The 22093-nt window shown below is 39.5% G+C and overlaps 1 protein-coding gene across 1 annotated transcript; it reads left to right on the forward strand.

Moving 5' to 3' along the window:
* Positions 1 to 6439: 6439 nt before the first annotated feature.
* LOC103600226 (chromosome unknown open reading frame, human C12orf54) lies at positions 6440 to 20077 on the forward strand. The gene is made up of 7 exons (XM_008584471.1): positions 6440 to 6560; positions 7293 to 7323; positions 7828 to 7866; positions 14721 to 14753; positions 16949 to 16973; positions 19028 to 19076; positions 19896 to 20077. Exons 1-7 carry the CDS (start codon positions 6496 to 6498, stop codon positions 20035 to 20037), a joined length of 384 nt encoding a protein of 127 aa, XP_008582693.1. The 5' UTR covers positions 6440 to 6495; the 3' UTR covers positions 20038 to 20077.
* The last annotated feature ends 2016 nt before the right edge of the window (positions 20078 to 22093 follow it).

Here is a 22093-nt window from a genome sequence, read left to right on the forward strand (position 1 = left end):
CAAAATGACCAAACAAAACTTTAAAGAAAAATGAAATAATTTAAATATTTACATTTAATTAAATAAAACTTTGGGAAACAGACATTTTGAGACATACAAAAGCTGAAGAAATTCATTACCTAGAGATTTACACTGCAAGAAATGTGCAGAAAAAGTCCTTCAGGGAGAAGGAAAACGATACTAGGTAAAAACCTATCTACACAGAGAAATGAAGAGCACCAGAAATGATATTTATATGGGTAATTATTTTTAAAAAGTTTTAATCTTTTCAAACTTTTAATGACAACTGACTATTTAAAGCAAAAATAATAATGTATTTTGGGGGTTATACCATATGACAACAAAGACTGCTGTGGGATAAAAGTTTATTGTTGTAAGATTCTTATACATTCTTATATCATAAAGTGATATATATCACTTGAAAGTAGACTGTAATAAGTTAAAGTTGTAAACTATAAACTATAAAGCAGCCCCTAAAGTAACACAAAGAATTATACCTAATAATCCAGCAAAAGAGATCAAATGGGCTTATAAAAATACTCAGTCCACAAAGACACAGAAAAAGAGAACAAGGGAACAAGAACAGCTAGGACAAATAGAAAATAAAGGAAAAGAGGGGAGAGCTGAACCCAAATGTATCAATAATTACATTAAATGTAAACTAAATGTCCAATTAAAGGCCAGAGGTAACCAGATTTGGTTTAAAAAAAACAAAAGAAAACTAAAAACAAGGCCTAACTCTGTGCTGCCTCCTAAGAAACCCACTTTAAGTATAAAACCACAAGTATGTCAAAAGGAAAGTGATGTAAAAAGATATGCCATGCTAAGAATAATCAAAACAAAGTTGAAGTGGCCTTATTAATATCAGACCAAGTAGATTTTGCAGCAAAGAATATTACCAGGGCTAAAGAAGTTCATTTCATAATGAGAAAAGGGTGAATTCCTAAATAGAACAATCTGTGCATCTAACAAAATACATGACACAAAAACTGAGAAAACTAAGAATAGGCAAATTTATAATTGCAGATGTAGATTTCAACACCCTCCCTCAATAACTGATAGAACAAGTACACCAAAAATCAGTGAGTATATAGAAAACTTGAAAAACACTGTGAATCAACTTGACCTAATTGAAATTTACAGAATGCTCCACCACCCCAAAACAGCATAATACACATTATTTTCAAGTGCACAAGGAACATTTTCCAAGAGAGACCACATTCTGGACTATAAACCATGTCTCAATAAGTTTTTTTTAAAAATTCAATCATAAAAGTATTTTGTCTGACTATAATGCAATTAAGTTAGAGATCAATAGCAAAAAGAAAACTGAAAATTCTTTGTATTTGGAAACTAACACATATCGCAATAACCCAAGGGTCAAAGAAGAAATAAAAAAAAAAAATTAGAAAGCATTTTGAACTACATAAAAATGAAAACACAACATTTCAAAATTTGTGTAATAAAGCTGTCAGTAATTAGAGGGAAATTTACAGCATTAAATGTCTGCATAAGAAAAGAAAGGTCTAAAATCAATTACCTCAGCTTCCCCTTAAGAAGCTAGAAAAAAGATCAAATAAAATCCAAGTAAATAGAAGAAAGGAAATAAAGATTTTAGTGGATGTCATTGAAATAGAAAACAAACAAAGGGAAATCAATGAACCAAAAGCTTGTTCTTTGAGAAGATGAATAAAGCTGATAAACCTCTAAACAGACTGACCAGGACAGAGAGAAAGAGAGAGAGAGAGATCACAAAACACTTCCAGTGTCAAGAATGAGAAAGGTAACTTTACCACAAATTATATAGATATGAAAAGACTAATAGAATTTTTAGAAAAGCTTTATTTTAGCAAATTTGAAAATGGACAAGAAATGGACACATTTCTCCAAAGATACAAACTACTAAATCTCACTCAAAAAGAAATGGATAACATGAATAGTCCTGTTAAATAACTCAATTAAAAAAACTTAATTTGTAGTTAAAACTCTTTTCATAAAGAAAAATTCCATCCCAGATGACTTCACGGGTAAATTCTACATTTAAATAATAAACAATAAACAACTTATTCCAGAATATTAAGAGGAAGGAATTCTTCCCAATTAATTTTGTGATGCCAGAATTTTTATGACACAAAAAATCAAACTATGACATCATAAAAAAGAAAACTAGAGAAATATCACTCATGAACATAGGTGCAAAATTTTTAATAAAATTTTATCAGGCAAATTCAATAATATATAAAGAGGATAATACATTATAACTACGTAGAGTTTATTGTACGAATGCAAGATTAGACTCACATTCCCAATAAGAAAATACCAGCAAACTAGGAATATAAGGGAGTTCATTCAAATTGATGAAGGGGATCTAACAAAAAAACCTATGGCTAACATTATACTTAATAGTAAAAGACTGAAAGCAATCCCCTTAGGATCTGAACCAAGGAAAGAAATCTGCTCTCACTTCTATTCAACATTGTACTATAGGTTCTAGACAGTGCAATTAGGTCAGTAAAAGAGATGAGAGGCATCCAAACTGGAAAGGAAAAAGTAAAACTGTGCTTATTCACAGGCAACATGATCATCCATGTAGAATATTTAAAAAAAAAAAAAAAAACCTCCTGCTAGAACTAATATATGAGTTAATATAAGAGTTTAGCAAGGCTACATAATAGAAAATCAACATACAAAGTAGATTTCCAAATACTAGGAACAATCAAAACTTAAAAGGGAAAAATATCATTTACAATAGCATCAAGATAAAAAAAAAAACCTCCTGCTAGAACTAATATATGAGTTAATATAAGAGTTTAGCAAGGCTACAGAATAGAAAATCAACATACAAACTAGATTTCCAAATACTAGGAACAATCAAAACTTAAAAGGGAAAAATATCATTTACAATAGCATCAAGATGTATTAAATGCTTAGGTAAAAACCTTACAAAAGATGTATAAGATGTGTATATTGAGAACTATGAAATATTGCTTAGAGAAATTTTTAAAGATCTAAATAAATAGAGGAGTATACCATGTTAAAGCATAGAAAAGCTCAATATTAAAATGTTAAGATATCAATACCTCTCAGTTTGATGTATAGATTAAACACAATTCTAATCAAAATCCCAGCGGGCTTTTCCATAGAAATTGACAAGCAGATTCTAAAATTCACACAAGAATGTAAATCATCTAGAATAGCCAACACGATCTGAAACAGAAGAACAAAGCTGAAGGACTCACACTGCCTGACTTCAAGACATCATACAGCTACAATTAAGATGAAGTGGCATTGCTATATCCTTATCGCTGGCCTGGGATGATAATGCCATGGTTTCCCACCCATGGGAAGTGTCAGTACGTGCTGTTGATTGGCTCATTTATTCTACATACGTTTGAGTTCCTCTATGTTCCAGCTGTAGTTCTTGGCACTGTAGAACAATCAATAGTGATTAAGACAAAGCCCTCATGGAGCTTACGTTCTGTGAGATGAAACAGACAAACAAAACTAATAGGTATTTATATTAGAATGTCCAGTGGTGATTAAAAGAAATGTAAGTCAGAGTAAAGGGATAGTAAGTGGTGGCAGCTGCTGCTTTAGATAGCGGATATAAGAAGACTTCTTTGAGGACACATCTTTTGAGCAGAGACCTAAAGTGAGTGAGGAAGCCAAACAAATGTTTGGGAGAAGAGTGTTCCGGGAGGAAGGGACAGTAGGTATGCAATCCCTGAGACAGAAGTGCACACTTGGCAGGAAGACAGTGCGACTACAGCAGAACGCACAGGATGGAGTGGGTAGGAAATGGTGTCTGAGGGGCAGGTTGGATATGGAAGGATGGTCCTAAGCATGATGCAAAAGGAACACAGCGTTCTGAGGGAGGAAGTGGTGTGATCTGTCTGCGTTTTAGAACAATCATTCTGGCTGCTGCAGGAGATAAGAATGGACTGATAAAGAGGCTTTGGCAGCAGTCCAGGAGATAAATGATGTGGCTTGGCCTGCAGGTAATGAGAAGCGATCAGATTCAGTACACACTTTGAACATACAGCCAATCAGACTTTCTAGGGTGAGACAAAAGAGAGGACTTGGTGATTCCCAGGTTTTTGACCTGAGCAAATGTGTGAATAGTGGCACAATTGAATGTGACGAGGAGAACAGGTCTTGGGGATGGGTGAAATTTGGAATTCAATTGTGGATAGTGAAAGATTTGGGGTGGTTAGAGAGAGGTAGGAATTTGAGTTGGAAAATGAGATGTTTCTGGCCATAAAAGGATAAAAGTACCAGTGATGAGAGATGCTGAAAGAGGGGCTTGGACTCCTTGTGAAAACTGAGGTAAATAAAGAGGTAGATCATGAGGGGAATGGCCTGATAGTCTCTAAGGGGAACAGGGACGGTCCTCTCATCGGAGCTGCTTCTTGTGGCTGATCTTTTAAGCAGTTCATAATAGTAAGAAGGTGGCATTCAGAGGGAGTGCACATGGTGGTCTCACTTTTTCTTCAAGAAAACTATTTTATTCCCTCTGAGATTTTAAATCCATGATCATTGGAACTTTAAATTCAAAACCAGGGATGGAATTTCTCTAAATCCTGCTGAAGGCAGGTGGAGGGTGAGCAGATGTTCTCACCTTTATCCATGGTACCCACCTGGCATTTTGCCACAGCTTGGATGCATTGAGTCCACTTTGGATTTCAGCCTCTCCTTTTCCACCCTGCACTTCTGTATGGGGGATCCTTTGGATCTTTCTCCCCATCACCTGGATAGGCTATAGGAACTGGGAGATACTATCTCAAGTTCCGTCTGCCTGAACACACCACACCACAATTTCTACTTTACCACAACCTCCCCATGTCAGCATAGCATCCCCTCTGAGGCTGTTACTCCTAGGGGTCTAGCTGCAGTGGGGAGCAGGGCCTTGGTCCCTTCTGTCCTTAGATTTTTAGACATATTGGGGAATTCGATATGTATCGTTACCAGAAAGAGGCAGGTCCCTCTCAGAGGTGCTCATCTACACCTAACTTACCTCTCCTGTAATAATCACTTTCTGCCTCCTTTTTTTTTTTTTCAGGAAAACTATTTTTCCCCCCTAAGGTTTTAAATCCATGATCACTTATCAGTCTCTGGTGATCTTCCAAGTCGAAGTCTTTTGGAATTCAAAACAAAAGCATTTCTCTCTCAAGGACTTAGCTCTTGAAATTGAAAGCCAAATATTTCAGACCTTACTCTGAAATTCAAAGTAAAAGATGGATTCTTCTGAGCTCACTCCTGCCATCTCTCAGAAGCAAAGGATGTCTAACACAATGGGTAGAGGGCAATGAAGCAGCAAAAATCCCCAGAAATTAAATTTAAAATTTCACAATATTAACTCTTATTTTACTATTATCATTTGGATTGACGGGAGCCTGTGGTGAGGCTGGGAGGGGAGAGACAGTTGTCCCAAGTCTATGAGGTCACAGCTGAGGTCACAGAGTGTTGAAGAGGGCTGGGCTGATACTGGGAACAGGGGACTGTTGTAAGATGGGGCTCAGAGAGGAGAAAGTCTAGGGGGGAAAGGGTGGGCCAAAGTGTGACTTGGGAAGCCCAGCCAGGTAAGTTTCTGGGCATATTTAACCTGGTTCCTCACTGGGGTTTGGAGGTGGGGAAGGGTGGAAGTGGGAAATGTGGGAGGGAATCTTCTCGAAGAAGAATTTGTCTTTTGTCTGGGTCACTGCATTGGCCTTTCAGTCCCATGTGCAGTGGACAGTATCAACTATGGGGTTTTTCCTTGTCCTCTACAAAGCACTTGAAGGCTGAAGCTGACTGACCTTCAACTTGTAGTTCTATCTTGTGAGGTAGGATGGGATGGGTATTTGCCAATCTTGAATTCACTATTCGCTATTTCCTATTCTTGCCTTTGGGCCCATCCTTAACTCAAGGAACCTCTGGCCAGCTCCCTACCTCCAATGTTATCCAGCTGTTTTTTTACCTACATTGTCTTGTAGTTCTATCTTGTGAGGTAGGATGGGATGGGTATTTGCCAATCTTGAATTCACTATTCACTATTTCCTATTCTTGCCTTTGGGCCCATCCTTAACTCAAGGAGCCTCTGGCCAGCTCCCTACCTCCAATGTTATCCAGCTGTTTTTTTACCTACATTGTCTTTGTTTGTTTGTTTGTTTGTTTGTTTGTTTGTTTGTTTGTTTGTTCCACCCATCTTCTTTCTGGTATTTTTGTTGTTACTGAAAAACAGGACAGGGAGATTTTACCTGGTGTAAACACTTCCTTCTTCTCACCTTTATCTCTCTTAACACATATGTACATGCACACACACACACACACATACACGCTGACCCTTTCAAAACACTGACGCTTCCTGAACTACTGAGACATCTGTCCTTATAGTTCTCCGGTGGGTAAGTGCTTTTCTTCTCACTACACACCTGCCGTTTCCCCTGTTATGTCTCCCCAGGGCCTGGAGCTATCTCCACCTTCAGCTCCAGAGTCCTGGTTTCTGTCTGAGAACAAATGGCAGAGAATGCCTACCAGTACCAAGAACAAAAGGCAGGAATGACCTCCAGGCAGCAGAAAAGGTAAATGGGGCTAATGACCCTTTAGCATCCTTAGATTGGCTATATCCTGTGGAAGAAGAACTAGGGTCACCTGTCTCCCATCTCTCTTGTCACCCCTATGCAAGTCTACACACGGCCAGGAGATCCAGGCAGTTTACTCAGGACCCACTAGCATGGATGATCAGAGTGGTCGCCCAGATTTCACCTGTTTCTACTCCTCTCCTTCCTGCCAATTACCTATCTAACCCTGGATACAGCTACTCCTTCTTCCAGATGACTTTGGCAGTGATTCCATTAGTATTTAGGAAAAGGAGTTTCAGTTGAGCTGCCAAGAATGAGCAAAATCTTTCAAGTTCCTCCTCGGCCTTCCATCCCCATCTCCACCGCATCACAGGTCATGAAGGAAAAAGAGAACACATTTTGGGAGTACAAAAAAGGAAGCAGTTTGATAGTTGGATGTACCTTCTCGAGAGGGACCTGGGCCGTTCAACAGGTTAGGTGGGGTGAAGGGCGTCATTTCCATTGCTCTATGCTTCAGAATTTTCAAAGTGTTACCACAGTAGCCAAGATAGTTGGAAGATGAGGCCACAAATCTAAGAGGGGACATGAGAGATGGGACCCTGTCTATCCTTCCTGAATTTTTAGTATAGGAAGTTCAAGAATTCTTGCTAGGAGTTTTAGGATGGAGTTGGGAGAAGCTTTTGGATTACATTCCCTGCTTCTCATCAGGTTTCTATCATCCTTTCTTTCCAGCACATCCATAGAAGAGACAATGAGACCACAGGTGGGTAAGACATCCATATGCACTGGTTCCTTTTGGAGTTCTTGATCCTGGGGAGAGGGGAGGAGAAGAGGCTGTGGACAGGAGGCAGAAAAGCCTCCTGACAAGGATCATATCTTGCAGGGCTTGGGCTTTGTAGCTGGGGTGTTCTTGACTGACTGGTGGGTCATGGTCTACCAAGATCAGATAACACCTCCAGTTCCACTACTACACCAGATGACTCCAGGGGCAGGCAAGCTACATGGGCATTGATAAGATGGGCAGGTAAACATAAGGTCTGCTTGTACCTGTCACCCACCAGCTAGATCAAGATATGAGCAGGAGAAATGGGCTAAAGATGACTCAGCATGGTTGAAGGAGTCTTTGGGCTGCCTGAAAAATGGGTAACTACAGGTGTCCATCTCAATTCCAAGAAATATCTTTTATTCCACCAGTTCTATGATGTGTCATTTCAGATTCAGGGACAGTTAGGGTAATGTTCTCAAGATTTGTTTCTTGTTTCAACAGGAAAGACAGGTATCAATAACTGAAACCCTGTGGGATCAGGTGAGTACAGAAGGGTCATTTTTGACAGCATGGTGACAGGCAGGAGAAGGGAGAGAGTGTTTAAGAAAAGAGCAAATTTCTTTCTCTTTCCTTGAGCAGTTTCCTGATTGGTGACAAAGGATGTCCATGCTCCCTCCCATTTTGTTCTATTTCTCATCAGTCCCAAACCCTCAGAACTCTGCATGGCGTGTCATCTCAGTGCCTCTTCCCGATACCTGCCTGTTTGAAGCTGTCATGGGTCCTGTTTGTTGAAGCCTGGTTTTAAGGGTGTTTAATTCCTCAGTTCTCAGTGACTGCCACAGACTTGAAAGCACAGGTTTGACCTTTCTCATGGGTTCAGGGTGGTGAAGCTGTGCTCTGCACCCCACAATGAAAGCTGATATGTCTATGCATTTCCAACCCATTTAGATCAAGACTTTTATTAAAACAATAAAACATAAGCAAACTTAAATTAAATCCAGCCTTTATATGACATCACCCATCATAAACCAGGCTCTAAAAAGTTATCATTCCTTCTCTCACGAATCTCGCAGCTAAGTAGGGAAAAAAAGGCATATAAAGAAATAATTGCAATGCAGTTAAGTTATTTTTAAAAGAATATGAACAAGGATCCTTGAAGATCAGGGAAGAAAGTAACTGTTTGTATTTTCCCACTAATAATAGCAAATTCCACTTAGAGGCTAGCCACTGTTTTAAGTGCTCTAAATCTATTAAGTCTTAATTCTCACAAAAGTCTTCGGAGGTAGGTACTCTTAGCATTATATTATATTAGTCTCATCTCTCATAACCACTCTTGCATAACCACTGAGTGTTTGTACTGAGATTTGAACCCAGAGGTTCTGGCTCAAGAGCCTGGCTCTTTCCCACTATATGATGCTTCCTCTCAACTCCGATTTTTCTTCTTTTTATTTATCCATTTATTTACCGAGAAATGCAAAAATATAGAGAAATGTTCAAGGAATGATATAACAAACACAGATGTCCCTTCCATTTAAAATTTACTGTTAACATTCTATTATATTTCCTTCAAAATTCTTTTTGAAAATATAAAGAAATATAACAATACGGACAAAGGTGAGGTCCCTGGACAACTTTCTTCCTCCCTGAAGGCAAACAGTATACTGAGTTTGGTGGTCATTTTACCAGAAGTCCATTTTTTAATTCATATACATATATGAGTCATATATGTGAGTGAATTAATATACATGAAAATATACAACCTTATGTATACACTTTTTAATTTGCATAGAAATAACACATGCATTGTTCTGTAAGTAGCTTTTATTCACAGAATGTTTTTAAGACCCTGCATATGGATGTCTTAGTACATTTTGTGTTGTTATAACAAAATACCTGAGAATGGGTAATTTATAATGAACAGAAATCTAGTGGTTTATCATTCTGGAAGCTGGGAAGTCCAAGATCAAAGGGCCGGCATCTGATGAGGGCTTTCTTGCTGTGTCCTTCCATGGCAGAAGGCAAGAAGGGGCTGGGCAGGGAGAGAGAGAGAAAAGGGAACTGAACTTGTCCTTTTTATAAGGAACCCACTCCCACAATAACAGCATTAATTCATTCATGAGGGCAGAGCCCTCGTGGCCTAATCGCCTCTCATTAGGCCCTACCTCCCAACACTGTTTCATCAGGGATTAAGTTTTCCAACACACACCTTTTGAAGGACACATTCAAACCATAGCAATGGAGTATAGATAGATAATTTTATATGCTGTACAATATTTAATTCTACCTTGTTTATCTGCATTTTATTTGTTTCTCAGTTATGTTGGGCAATAAGATTGCTTTCAATATTTCACCAATACAAACAATGCTAAAACATATTCTTAATGCTAATTTACAATTGCATGAGAGTTCCAACCTCCCCTCAATTCCCCACCAATTGACCTTATTTGGTTTTTAAAGTTTTGTTACTCTAATGGGCTAAACTTTTTATCTTATTACTGCTGGTACTGGATTGCAATAAGGTAGACACTGCATTCTTATGTTTATTGGCCAATTATATTTCCTCTTCTGCAACCTACTTCTTCATATCCCATACACTTTAAACATATTTCTACTTGTTTGTTAAATCTTTTATATATATATATATATGCATATTTATAAATATATATATTATATACACACAAATATATATTGTATATTTTTATATATAATATATGAAATTTTATATATATATAATTTTGGAAATAACTTTTTTCTGTATGCAAAGACAATTTTCTCAACTTTGTTTTTTTTTTTTAAAAAAAAGATGACCGGTAAGGGGATCTTAACCCTTGACTTGGTGTGGTCAGTACCACGCTCACCCAGTGAGCGAACCGGCCATCCCTATATGGGATCCAAACCCGGGGCCTTGGTGTTATCAGCACCGCACTCTCCCGAGTGAGCCACGGGCCGGCCCTCAACTTTGTTTTTTGAATAGTGAGTTTTCCCTCACTGATTTGTAATGCCACCTCTGTCATATACCAATTTCCCACATATACATGGGTCTGTTTCTGAACATTTTATACCAGAGTTACTCAAGTGCAGCACTTTTGACATTTGGGGCTGGATAATTCTTTACTGTGGGAGGCTATCCAGTAGGCTGTAAGATGCTCAGAAGCGTCCCTGGCTTCTACTCACCAGATGACAGTAGCAACACTACTCCCCAGTTGTGATAACCAAAAATGTCAACAGATGTTACCAAATGTCTTTTGGGGGGGAGAGTTAAAATAGCCTCTGGCTGAGAACCCCATTAGTATTTTTCTATTTCTATTTTAATTCTGTACTATTTTACCTAAACGCATAAAATGCTTTCCTATTTATTAGTATAAGGCCCTATATTGTTCTCCTAATTGTCTTAGCTAGTCTTGATTTTATAAGTTTTAGAATCAATTTGTCAAGTTTCACGATTTTTATTACAATCGCCTTGAATTTATAGATTAATTTGGGGAAAATGAGATTTTTATTTTATTTAGGCTTGAGGTTTATATCTCATGGGTTACCTTTCCTGCCACACAGTTTCTGGTTACCTGCACTTGGGTTCAGGACCCCAAAGAGGTCTTTTCTGTGCAAAGCTTAGGCTCTCACCACTGGAGACTATCACAGTTCTAGAATCCACACCTATGGGTGATATATGCAAAGTTCTCATTCTTGTGCAGCTTCCACTGCCTTGTAGGGAAAAATTGTGAGAAAGATTTTTAAATATGCTAGATTCCTCACTAGCTCACCCATTTTTTTATTTCTGCCTTTCATGTCTTTGAGATATTTTACAATTCTGTCAGTTGTAGAAAACTGATGGTAATATGAACAACTCTCAGCTGTAGAAAAGTGTACAGCAGGATACAATTGATTATCACCCTGGAGATATTGGCCATTTTGCCAGTTTTTTTTTTTTTTCCTTTTTGTCTTTTTTTCGTGTCCAGCAACGGGATCGCAACCCTCGGTGTTGCGCCCGCACCTTGCTCAGCCAGTGAGCGGGAACCGGTCTGTATGTGGGATCCGAACCCTCGGCCGGAGCACCGCCGCGCTCGCAAGCGGCGCACTGTAGCAATGCGCCACCGGGCCGGCCCCATTTTGCCAGTTTTTAATTTATTATAGTTGTTATATGACTATAAATCAGTGATGCCTTTAATTCTCCTTTGAACTGGTTATATAATATCTTAATACATCCATCACTAATTAATGAGTTAAATAAAATCTTTTACATGTGTTCATTTTACATTTGAGAGTGAATAAGCCTCTTTCAAACAGGATTCTTTAACATCCTCTACCCCATTCAAAAGAAAACTGAGACTATGTGACCCCAAGGGGAGCTGTGTAAGTCACTACATGAGGGGGAACATGGCCCTCGACCATGACCTTCCTAGGGAGCTAGATGCCAGTCCTCCACTATATGCAGGGTGCATTTGGGTTCCATTCCTGCACCAGCTTTGAAACAGCCTTCATCAGGCCCTGTTTCCACTATGTTTCTGAAACTATGTCCATGAAATTTTTCCTCTGATATTTGAGCAAGGATTTAAAGCATATATCATGCAAACTATTGTATATTTTATTTCTTATGACTTCTGTGTGAAGAGAGGGGGTGGTTTTAGTAAGTAACCACTCTGAAATCTTGATAAAGACATCCATATGGTTCAGTTTTATTGAAATTTTAAAATATAAATTGGCATAGCTTTATTATTACTGACTGTGGTCCTTGGCTCCTGCATCTTAAAACATAATTTACTGAAAGATTTAGGCCCTCAAGAATGAGTAAGCCTTGGGCCGGCCCGGTGGCACACTGCTACAGTGTGCCGCTTGGGAGCGTGGCGGCGCTCCCGCTGAGGGTTCGGATCCCACATAAAGACCGGTTCCCGCTCACTGGCTGAGCGAGGTGCGGGTGCGACACTGAGGGTTGCGATCCCGTGGCCGGTCCCGGTCCGGTACAGGCGCGACACTGAGGGTTGCGATCCATTGCCGGACACGAAAAAAGACAAAAAAAAGGGGGAAAAAAAGAATGAGTAAGCCTCGAAATAAACCTCTCAAAAATGAAAAATATCAATCTGAAGAGGGGAGGTGTTTATTTTTATCCACTTAAATGCCTAGTTGAGTCCATAAAAATGATTAGTTTTTTGTATAGTTGCCAGCAAGGTATATTCTGAGAGTGACATGCCACCTGGCCCTATTGCTTCTGGCTGTCTTGCTCAGAGCATGATTGGGATCCTGTCATTAGCACAGAGTGTAATTGTTTTCTTTCCATTGGCTATGGCTGGAAGGTCTACATCAAGACATTAGAGGACATAAAAATTGGATTTAATCATCCAATATAATTTCAGTAGCTGGAACACCATTCTGCTTTGCATGATTTATAATGGGAAATCGATGTGTTACTAGGGTATTTCTACCTGTGGTGGTTTAAATACTTCAAAATGTCCTACATATTCCCAAATCTATTGACAATTTTTTGAACAAGAATAATGGCTAACTGTAAAAAATATGCCTGGAGCTTTCCTGCTTTTTAGTTTATTAGATTTGAGAGTCTCAGACCTGCTATTTGTTGGAGAGTTCTAAAGTATGAGAAAAAAGCAAAAGAATATGAGTCGGTATTTTGGATATGAAGAATTGTCCTTTCTGTGGTTAGGAAAATGACCATATTTTGATTCCACTTCAAGGGAGCTATATCTTAGGAATTAGATTGAATTTTTTACTCTAAATTGGTTTAAAGAGACCCAGTCAAAAAAAGACTTCCTTTGTGAATAGTTTAATTAGATGTTCTATAATGAATGAAATTACTGAATCCTATCAAAAGTATTTTCAGATCTGAAAACTATGAGTTGAAAATGAGAAATAGACTCGTTAGGTCCTCAGTAAGAATCTGTTGCTTTCAATAAGTGTCAGAATCTATGTTATTAAAATTGCTTTAAAACAGACTTAAAAGCGCTTACATTTGTGAATAGCTTCTTCTAATTCTAAAGCTGCTGGTATCTTGTTCACTTTGACAAAATGTCCTTAGTTTCCCAGCTATCTGAAAATGATAATCAAGGCGACAAATTCTCAAACATAAAAATGTCAGGTTTCACTTTACATTTGAATGGTATATATGTGCAGAAGCTGGTTATGCCCATAAGATAGCCAGAGCAAACCATGTGGTACCTTCATAGAGCACAGATATTTATCTGGAGTTTCTAAGAACCTTCCCCATAGATATCAGCTACTTCAGCATCCCAGTCTTGACATTCTAGTTGCAGGTACATTTAAACTCTTGAATAGAGATGAGAATTAAAGGAAAATTAATCACTTTTGAACTTATAGGATCAGTTTCCTATACAGAACCAGGCAGGAAAAGTCTGTTTATTAAATCAATGGCCATGGCTTTTTGATTAAAAATAAGTAAAATTCTCTAGAGCCTCTCCTGCCATTTCCCAGTGAACAATGTTTTATTAAATGAATAATGTGGCCCACTTTTCTTCTTCTCTGTGATTTTCAATGACTCTATAAGTTTTAGAGAAGGAAACAATCTTCTTAATTACAATGCTATATATTAGCATAACTTTCATGTTCTTACAATTTTTGTACTAGCTAAAGAATAAGCTGCTTGTGTAAATGTCAGAAGACCATCCTGTTGGGAACCAGTAAATAGTTGAGGATTATAAAAAAAAGATGAATATGATATAACAAAGGGTGAACAAAGTGTTTCTGAGAGGCAGAAAGTTGATAACTGGCACAGTTTATCCCTTGGACTGTTCATTTTCCATAAGCACCCTGATAAACAAATTGAAATTCTTCACTATCTAGAGAAACTATATTTTTCACCAAACAAGATAGAGCTATCTGTCTTAAAGTTCTCACACTTTACATCCATGGCTGGGCAGTAAAGTAGGTATTTATTTAGTCGTGTAAGAAACTGCCAGAACTTTTTCCAGTGATTGTAAGATTTTACTCTCCCTCCAATAATATACAAGAGTTCCAGCTGTTCTATATCTTCACCAATATTTGGTGGTGTTCTCCAATGTATGATAACCTAAATACAAATATGTGTTGATTTTAATAACTATGCCTAACTTCAGAACAAGGACCAGTCAAAGAGAAATAAAATATAACAGTGGGTTTCATTATACATTCCATTCACAGCCCTCTCCTCTTTAAATACCTCACTGTACTTCACCTATTTATCATGTGCAGAAACAATGGCCCAGAGACATATGCACAATGGAAATCAATGGAGATTTATTGCTGGAGTTAGAAAGCCACAGTCTCTTGGTATTCACACACTACAGCCTAAAGGCTGGGAAATTAGGCAACTTAATTCTATATATAAAATTCTTTTGTAATAAAGTGATAGTCTGTAATATTAATTTTTCTATATTTTCACCTCCTGTCAGGTGCTGACAGCTTTTAAGGACATACAAAAGGAGGTGAGATTAAATTTTGATTCTGTGAATTCCCTGACCTCCTCACCTGCCCTTGATCCCAATTTCCCATACCCTGCTGAGCTGTTCATTCTGACCACAGTCTTAGCTTTATTTACCTAATGGTTTCTCCCTTTCAAAAAGTAGCACTGACTTGTCAGTCCAGACATCTAAGGCAAGAAGATGCCTAACAATTCTTTTGAGGAAATGTGATAATATAGAGAGAAAATTGTATTTACCAGAACCTCTCTCAACAAGAATATCTTTTGTGGTTATATGAAATGCTGATAAGTGACTGAATTAGGGAGAATCCCCAGGTGACGTGGTAAACAGCCTTCTTACTTGAGTATGCGCATTAATTGCAGGGGTGTGCAAGTTAAGAGGCCGGGGCTAAACTTCTTGAGTAAATAGAAACAATCCTCTTCCTGCTCTTCCTCTATACAGATTTCAGTCTCTTTTCTAAACACTGATCAAATATTTAAGCAACATAGTCAAGTATGCACTATATTGTTGGCCTGCCCCAGACACTGAGTTATTATATTAGCTTGTTCAAGGTGCTGATATATCTCACTGTCACATCTTGTTTTTGTCTCTCAGAGTAGAGAGCAACAGACACTATCTACACAATTACTTATCTAGAGACTGTTTACACAGGCTATAAACAGAAAAACACAAACTTAGGACAGGTAAAAATACTACAAAGCCAAGGCAAACAGGAAACTTCTGTATGGATTTCTTAACTTTTGTTCCTCTGAATAAAGATATAATTTTATTAAAATTAGAAACAAATGTAATATGAGCCCCTGTGGTCTTAGAAACAGTAGCTCCCTCTTCCTAGCTGAGGAGGAATGACAGGCAAAGGGATTCAGAAGGCACAGAAAATAAACTTCCTCTGTTTCACTATCAGATCACTTTTGACCTTAAAACTGAGCCCTTTCCTATGGTCCAAGAAGAGAGATGCCATTGTATTCTGTTGCCATGTCTGTGACTTACTCTAATGAAAATTATAACAGCCTTTGCCTCCACCTGGTTGTAGGTAAAAGGGGGCACTAGATGGAGATCAGAAGTTTGATATTTTCATCCAAGTTTTGCCCCTGGGTTCAGGGTGCCTCCACCCTACCCAGAACTTTAGTCCCCTGAGGCCACAGTCTCCTTCTGGAAGGACTTCAGCTAGTGGGAGGAGTAGGCTTGTGTATAAGTGGGACTTGTGTGTGTTGACTTCCATCCTCTCGGGGCTTGTATTGAAGTTAACAGTCCATCTGGAGGCCACAGTCTCCTTCTGGAAGGACTTCAGCTAGTGGGAGGAGTAGGCTTGTGTATAAGTTGGACTTGTGTGTGTTGACTTCCATCCTCTCGGGGCTTGTATTGAAGTTAACAGTCCATCTTACATCCCTGTGCTGAAACTCTCTTCCGGTGCTTCTTCATGAAATCCATCAGACACCATCCCTGCCCTCATAGATCCCCAAGGCTGGTGCAGACAAAACAGACTCTCTAGTCACGATGTATAAGGGAAATTTTTGTACTTAAATACTGAGGTAAGAATTGATAAGTCAAGCATAAGATAGCAGAGAGAAACAAAATTAGAACGTGCTTTCTTTCTGATTAGGCAGATATAGGACCCAGCACTGGAGCATTCTTATACAGAAAAAATAATTTAGTTAACTCATATGAGCTAAATGGGCCCAAGTGTATCATCAACAGCTTTTTACTCTTAAGTGAGTAAAAAATCCTTACTCAAGAAGGATTTTATAAAAGGTCTTTCACAAGTACTTAAAGGTGCATTATAGGGAACCACGGAGACTCAGTGAGATGGGTCAAAGAGACCAGAAAAGGGACTTCAGAGAGACAAGAAAGAATAAAAGAGGTGAGGCCATTGTATGAGTTGTCATGACTGTGAGTAACAAATTGTGTGCCTTCCAACCCTAAAGAGGCCACAGCTTGCTCCTATTTATTCATCCATTATTCAACAAACATTTATTGAACATATGCTGTATGCAGGGGATTATCTTAAAAGGTTTTGTGTGAGAGACACAAAGATAATACAAATTCTGCATTCAGAAAACAGAATTTCATTCCATTCCTCAAAAGCCCATATTTCCCAAATCGACATCCCTACATTTACTAAAGCCTATAGCTGGTCACTAACGGTCCAGAAACCAGCCCCTGAGTCTCTGACTCTCCAAATTCTCATTATTTTTCAGCTGCAGGAAGATGCTCGGATTCGAGGTAAAAGAGCAATAATCCAAGGTTTGAATAAGGAAACAAGGGAGGGAATTTGGGAAGGAATAAGGAGGAATTCATCCCAAAGTTTCATCTTAGGATATTTCATTTGCCTTGAAGCTGGAGTCCAGGTCTTCTTTTCCTTTCCATCTTCAACCAAGCTGGGCACTGACTTTCCTTAAAGTCTCCATGAGCACTGGTTCTCTCTCCTCTATCCAGTCCAGTTACCTGGTATCTTAGTCCATTTGGGCTCTATAACCAAATACCATAGATTGGGGGGCTTAAAAACATCAGAAATTTATTTCTCACAGTTCTGGAGGTTGGGAAGTCCAAGGCACAGGCAGGTTTGTTATCTGATGAGGGCCCACTTCCTGGTTCATGGACAGTAGTCTTTTCACTGTGTCCTCACATGGCAGAAGGGGCAAGGGATCTCTCTGGGTTCTCTTTTATAAGGGCATTAATCTCCTTCATGAGGGTTCTGCCCTCATGACCTGCACCACCCAAAGACCCCACTTCCAAATACCATCACATCGCAAATTAGGTTTCAATATATGAATGGTCAGGAAACACAAGCATTTATTTAGTTTACAGCACCTGGACAGGAATAGCAGGATCCATTTCTCCCTTAAATTGGCTGCTGTGGGCTTGAGGACACTCTCAGCCCTCAGTCAGACATGATTCTTTTCTGTCGAGGAGAAATGCCAAGCACAGACAGAAGCAGCTTCCCAGCTCTGCTATAAAGGCTTAGCAGGACTGGCATAGGGATGGAAAAGCAGGGAGGTCACAGAAGAATGATTATTCAAGGTCATCAAGTTATAGTTATCAAATGCCCAGATGTAAATTCTAGAAAATACTCAATATACCCAGGAGTCTAGAATTATAACATAAAAGCTATATTTGGAGCTCCTTCCTCCACTCATCCAAGAAAAAATATATATAAATCAGAGCTTTTCAAACTTTTTTTATGTATACAAATCACCTGGGTCCCTTGTTTAAAAGCATATCAAATTCTTATTCAGTAGGTCTAGGGTGGACTTGAAATTCTGAGATTCTGTATTTCTAATAGGCTTCCATATGACACCAAAGCTGCTGGGTCATAGATCACACTTTGATTATCACAGATATATGTTTATAACTGAGCCCAAAGAGAGATCCTCTAATGTCAGGATAAAATAAGATTTAATTCAGGGACTTTCAAACCCCATGGAAGGGTTGAGGAGACTTTAGCTGTGGGTACAGGAAGCAGGGGGGAAGGGAAATCTAAAGGAGATTGTGACTACTCTTGGGGTCTTTCTGGCTATTGGAACCACTTTGGGCTTTTCTAGCTTCTCCACATAACAGAGTTCATAAGAATCCAAATCTTCTTGGGTATCTTTTAAAACAGAGAGTCCAGAGAAGACCCCCTCTGTTCTTTCTTCAAGCCTGGTCAATCACCTCTACTCCAGAATAAAGAAATGTGGCCTAGAAGAATCCACTGTGAGATACAGAGAAACCTTTTCTTGGATGTTGATCCCTAAGGGTCAAAAGATCAAAAGGGTCAAGCCTACCTCTATTTGTAGGATGCTTGCGTGCCAGGACTTATTTCCAAAGAGGTTGCTGCAGGGCCCTGAGAGCACCCGCCCGATGACCCAGGCTGTAAAAATGTGGATTTAGGATCTAACTGCTGCTGTTGCTTTTTCACTTCTTGAAAGGTGGGGGAAGGTGAAATTCAGGGTGAGACGAAGAGACTGCAAGGCTTATTGTATCCATTTTCCATACCAAAAGGGGAGATAAGAAATGAGAAACCAGGAAGAGAGGCATTTGGCTGATTCTTAAATGCCCAGCACTGGTCAAACAGAGCTCCGGTGACCATGATCCACTATGCTTTATAGATAGCCAGATGTCTGGTGCCACATTCTGCAACCATTTCTCTGACAGGCCTGTAGGTCCTCAGTATCCCCACAAGTCTGGTCCCTTCCACTTTGACTGGCTATACTCCAAACTAGGGATATGAGCTTGGCAATTGGGGAGACATTTCCAGACCCCCGTAACAGAATGACTCCTTCCTCTATCCACCTCAGGGATGAGCAAATGCTCCATGACACCCACGTCATCTGCACCCAGGAATGGGTAAGTGGCCCTATTCTGACAGTCCCCAAGGGAGATGGCGTCCACCTGGATATGGTCATCATGGCCAGGAATATAGGTAGCTCTGAGCCTTGAGCTTTCAGAAGCCTATTCTTCCAATACACATCTCCTCTAAGGGGGCAAGAGGCGGCCCCACCATCACTCTCAACTGATGGTGAGCAACAGAGCCAGGGCTTTCTCCTCTGTTTTCAGCCTGATCAGAAATCCCTGAAATCTCAGGGTCAGTCCTGGACCTCAAGATAATAGATTTTGGAAATTTTTCCTCATTCAGTTGAAGGAATAAGGGAACATAGAAAGAATGATGGAAAGGAAAGGAAAGTCATGAGGAAGGAGTAAATAATCAGGGGCTTAGAAGGTTATGAATAAAATTAAAATTTTGAAAGTCCAGTGCTCTAACATTGGGAGATGTCAATTCCTTTTCCATAAGAACAAGATGAGGAGAAAAAATCTCCAGCTACCACAACAGAGATTTAATTTAGATGTAAGAATGACTTTCCCATAGTGGCAACTGAGAAACAGAGGACTGGGTAGTCAAGAAAGACAAGGCAAGCAGGAGGAATTTTCCTGATGAAAACATAGGCTCTGATAGGTTATGACACACTTCATCTCCTGATGCACAGCAAGGACTTTTTCTTATGGGCCACACAATAATCGGGGAATTGCCACTCCCAGAGCCAGTGATGCTCATTCTTGATGGAGTGTGATAACAAAATCCCTAAGGACAGTGGAGGCCAGGGAGGGAGCCCAGAGGGTAAGATCTCTTTCCCTTATACATGCACAACCTCCTCTTATTTGGTACAGAGACATCAGGACTCCAGATTCCTGGAGGACTCCAAATTTGAGAAGATCACACTTCAGCAATGGAGAGCAGCCGTCAGGAGCCCGTGCCCACAACCTTAGAACACATCTCTCTGGTCAATCGCCGTGCTCTTCTGGACCCTAACTCTACATTCAAAGAGGAAAACCTCCTCTGCTTCTACCAGGTGTTTCACACAGGCAGCCTTTCCCCCGAGCTTTACCCTGCCCACCCCACCATAGTCAGGTCCTCTCAGGTCCTCATCCCAATGTGGCCGAGCAGTGCCCCACCAAGTAGGTGTGGTCCAGTGCAAGGGACAGTGGGGTGAGAGAGCAGGGCTAGGCCAGGTTCTTTTGGTCTCTGTGATCAAGACAAAGAGCCAAACAGCATGCATCAGATGTGGATAGTTCTGTACAGGGAGGCTTGTTCAGAAATCAGGGAGAAACAATTGTGAGAGAAAGAGAGAGAGAGGTGGAAAGCTTAAAAACACACTAATACTTGTGAGGCCTGTAATTCCCTTCTGGAAAGTGCTCTGGAAACTTACATCACTTTTAGGGCTTAATTCAGTATCAAGAGTCAAATACAATACATCCATAATAGGCTCCTTTGTCAGAGTTTTCTTCAATAAAGTACTTGAGTGTGATGCCCCCAAAAGCACTGCTTAAGTAGCAGGTCATTTCCATAACCCTTTTAACTCTCTTGCTCTTTAGGCTCATCTGACACCTAATCCCACGTGGAGAAAAAGAGTGGCCACACCCTCTACCTCTCTAGGGCTCATTGAGAATTCTTTTTAAGGGAGAGTCTGAGTTACAGGTGATGGAGAAAATTGGTTTCACCTGCCTGTGTCTAAGTACAGTGAGTGACTTTTTTTTCTAAAAAAAAAAACCCTTTCAAATATTTTACCCTGTTTCCCCTATAAATCCTCAAAATACACAAAATATTCAATATTTTGGCAAAAAGAGTACATCTTTCTGAAAGAACACATACACTCACAAAACCTCTGTCATCACTCAAAATGCAGTTTTGGTTCAGATATTAAGGCAGGAAGCTTCCTTTCTCTTCAATACAACATAGCACGTGCAGGACAGCAAAGATCCTGAAGTGTACAGTGCGTAGAATATGGTCTAAAACTAATGGATCGCCTTGCTCAGTTCATGTTGCATGTCTTGGGGTAGAAGCATCACCACAAGGACTGCTTTTACAACGCCGCCTGCCTAGCAGGGAGGAGATTAAATTTCTTTTATTCCCACCCATGTGACTGTAACATGTAGGGCACAGCTTCAAATGCCTGAAAGAGAAGATATTAGGCAGACATCATCACTGAACCCAGAAGAGGGAGGAAATTCCAGGGTCTATGGCTGCAACTGGAAACTTGGAAATCAAGTGAGACCCAAACACATACCAACTGCCAAGCTAAGAAACCAGCAAAAAAACAACTGACGAAATAAATGTGATGTAAAAGACATTTGCCCTCTTGGTTCTTCCTGGGCTGTAGAATGTAGTGATAGAATTTCATATGTACATGATACAGTCACAAGCTGCATAACAAAGTTTCAGTCAACAATAGGCCACATACGTGATGGTAGAGCAATAGGCTATACTGGGTAGCCTCGCTGTGTACTAGGCGATACCATCTAGATTTGTGTGAGTATACTCTACGATGCTCACACAATGATGAAATTGACAACACATTTCTCAGAATGTATCCCTGTTGTTAAACGACACATAACTAAGTATACATTAGGAGAAGGTCTGGATTCTAAAGTCATAAACTCATTCTGACTTTGTCTACGTCGATGCTCACACAATGATGAAATTGACAACACATTTCTCAGAATGTATCCCTGTTGTTAAACAACACATAACTAAGTATACATTAGGAGAAGGTCTGGATTCTAAAGTCATAAACTCATTCTGACTTTGTCTACGCTATTCTTTGTGGGCCTCAGTTTCCTCTCCTGTAAAATAAGTAGACATAACTAGAAAATGCTGAAGGCTCCTTTCATTCCTAATATCCTGTGATCTAGAAGGTCTCACTGTCTACCATTCCAACATAGTTATCCCCCCAGCCTGTGAAATGGCACCTAGCACAAAGCACTTCCTACAAGAAAGGACTATTCAGGATATTTGTCAAAGATGGTGACCTTTGCACATATAGATGCACATATTCAATGGCAGGGAAGGTAGAGTTTTTATTTCCTTT

Source organism: Galeopterus variegatus, unplaced genomic scaffold, assembly GCF_000696425.1.
Source record: "Galeopterus variegatus unplaced genomic scaffold, G_variegatus-3.0.2 Scaffold3272, whole genome shotgun sequence".
Taxonomy (NCBI): Eukaryota; Metazoa; Chordata; class Mammalia; order Dermoptera; family Cynocephalidae; genus Galeopterus; species Galeopterus variegatus.

Coding starts and splice junctions, on each gene's coding strand:
- LOC103600226 (XM_008584471.1), top strand. CDS start 6,496: ATGGCAGAGAATGCCTACCAGTACCAAGAACAAAAGGCAGGAATGACC. Junction 16,974..19,027: donor GGAAGATGCTCGGATTCGAG/GTAAAAGAGCAA, acceptor TATCCACCTCAG/GGATGAGCAAATGCTCCATG. Junction 19,077..19,895: donor TCATCTGCACCCAGGAATGG/GTAAGTGGCCCT, acceptor TATTTGGTACAG/AGACATCAGGACTCCAGATT.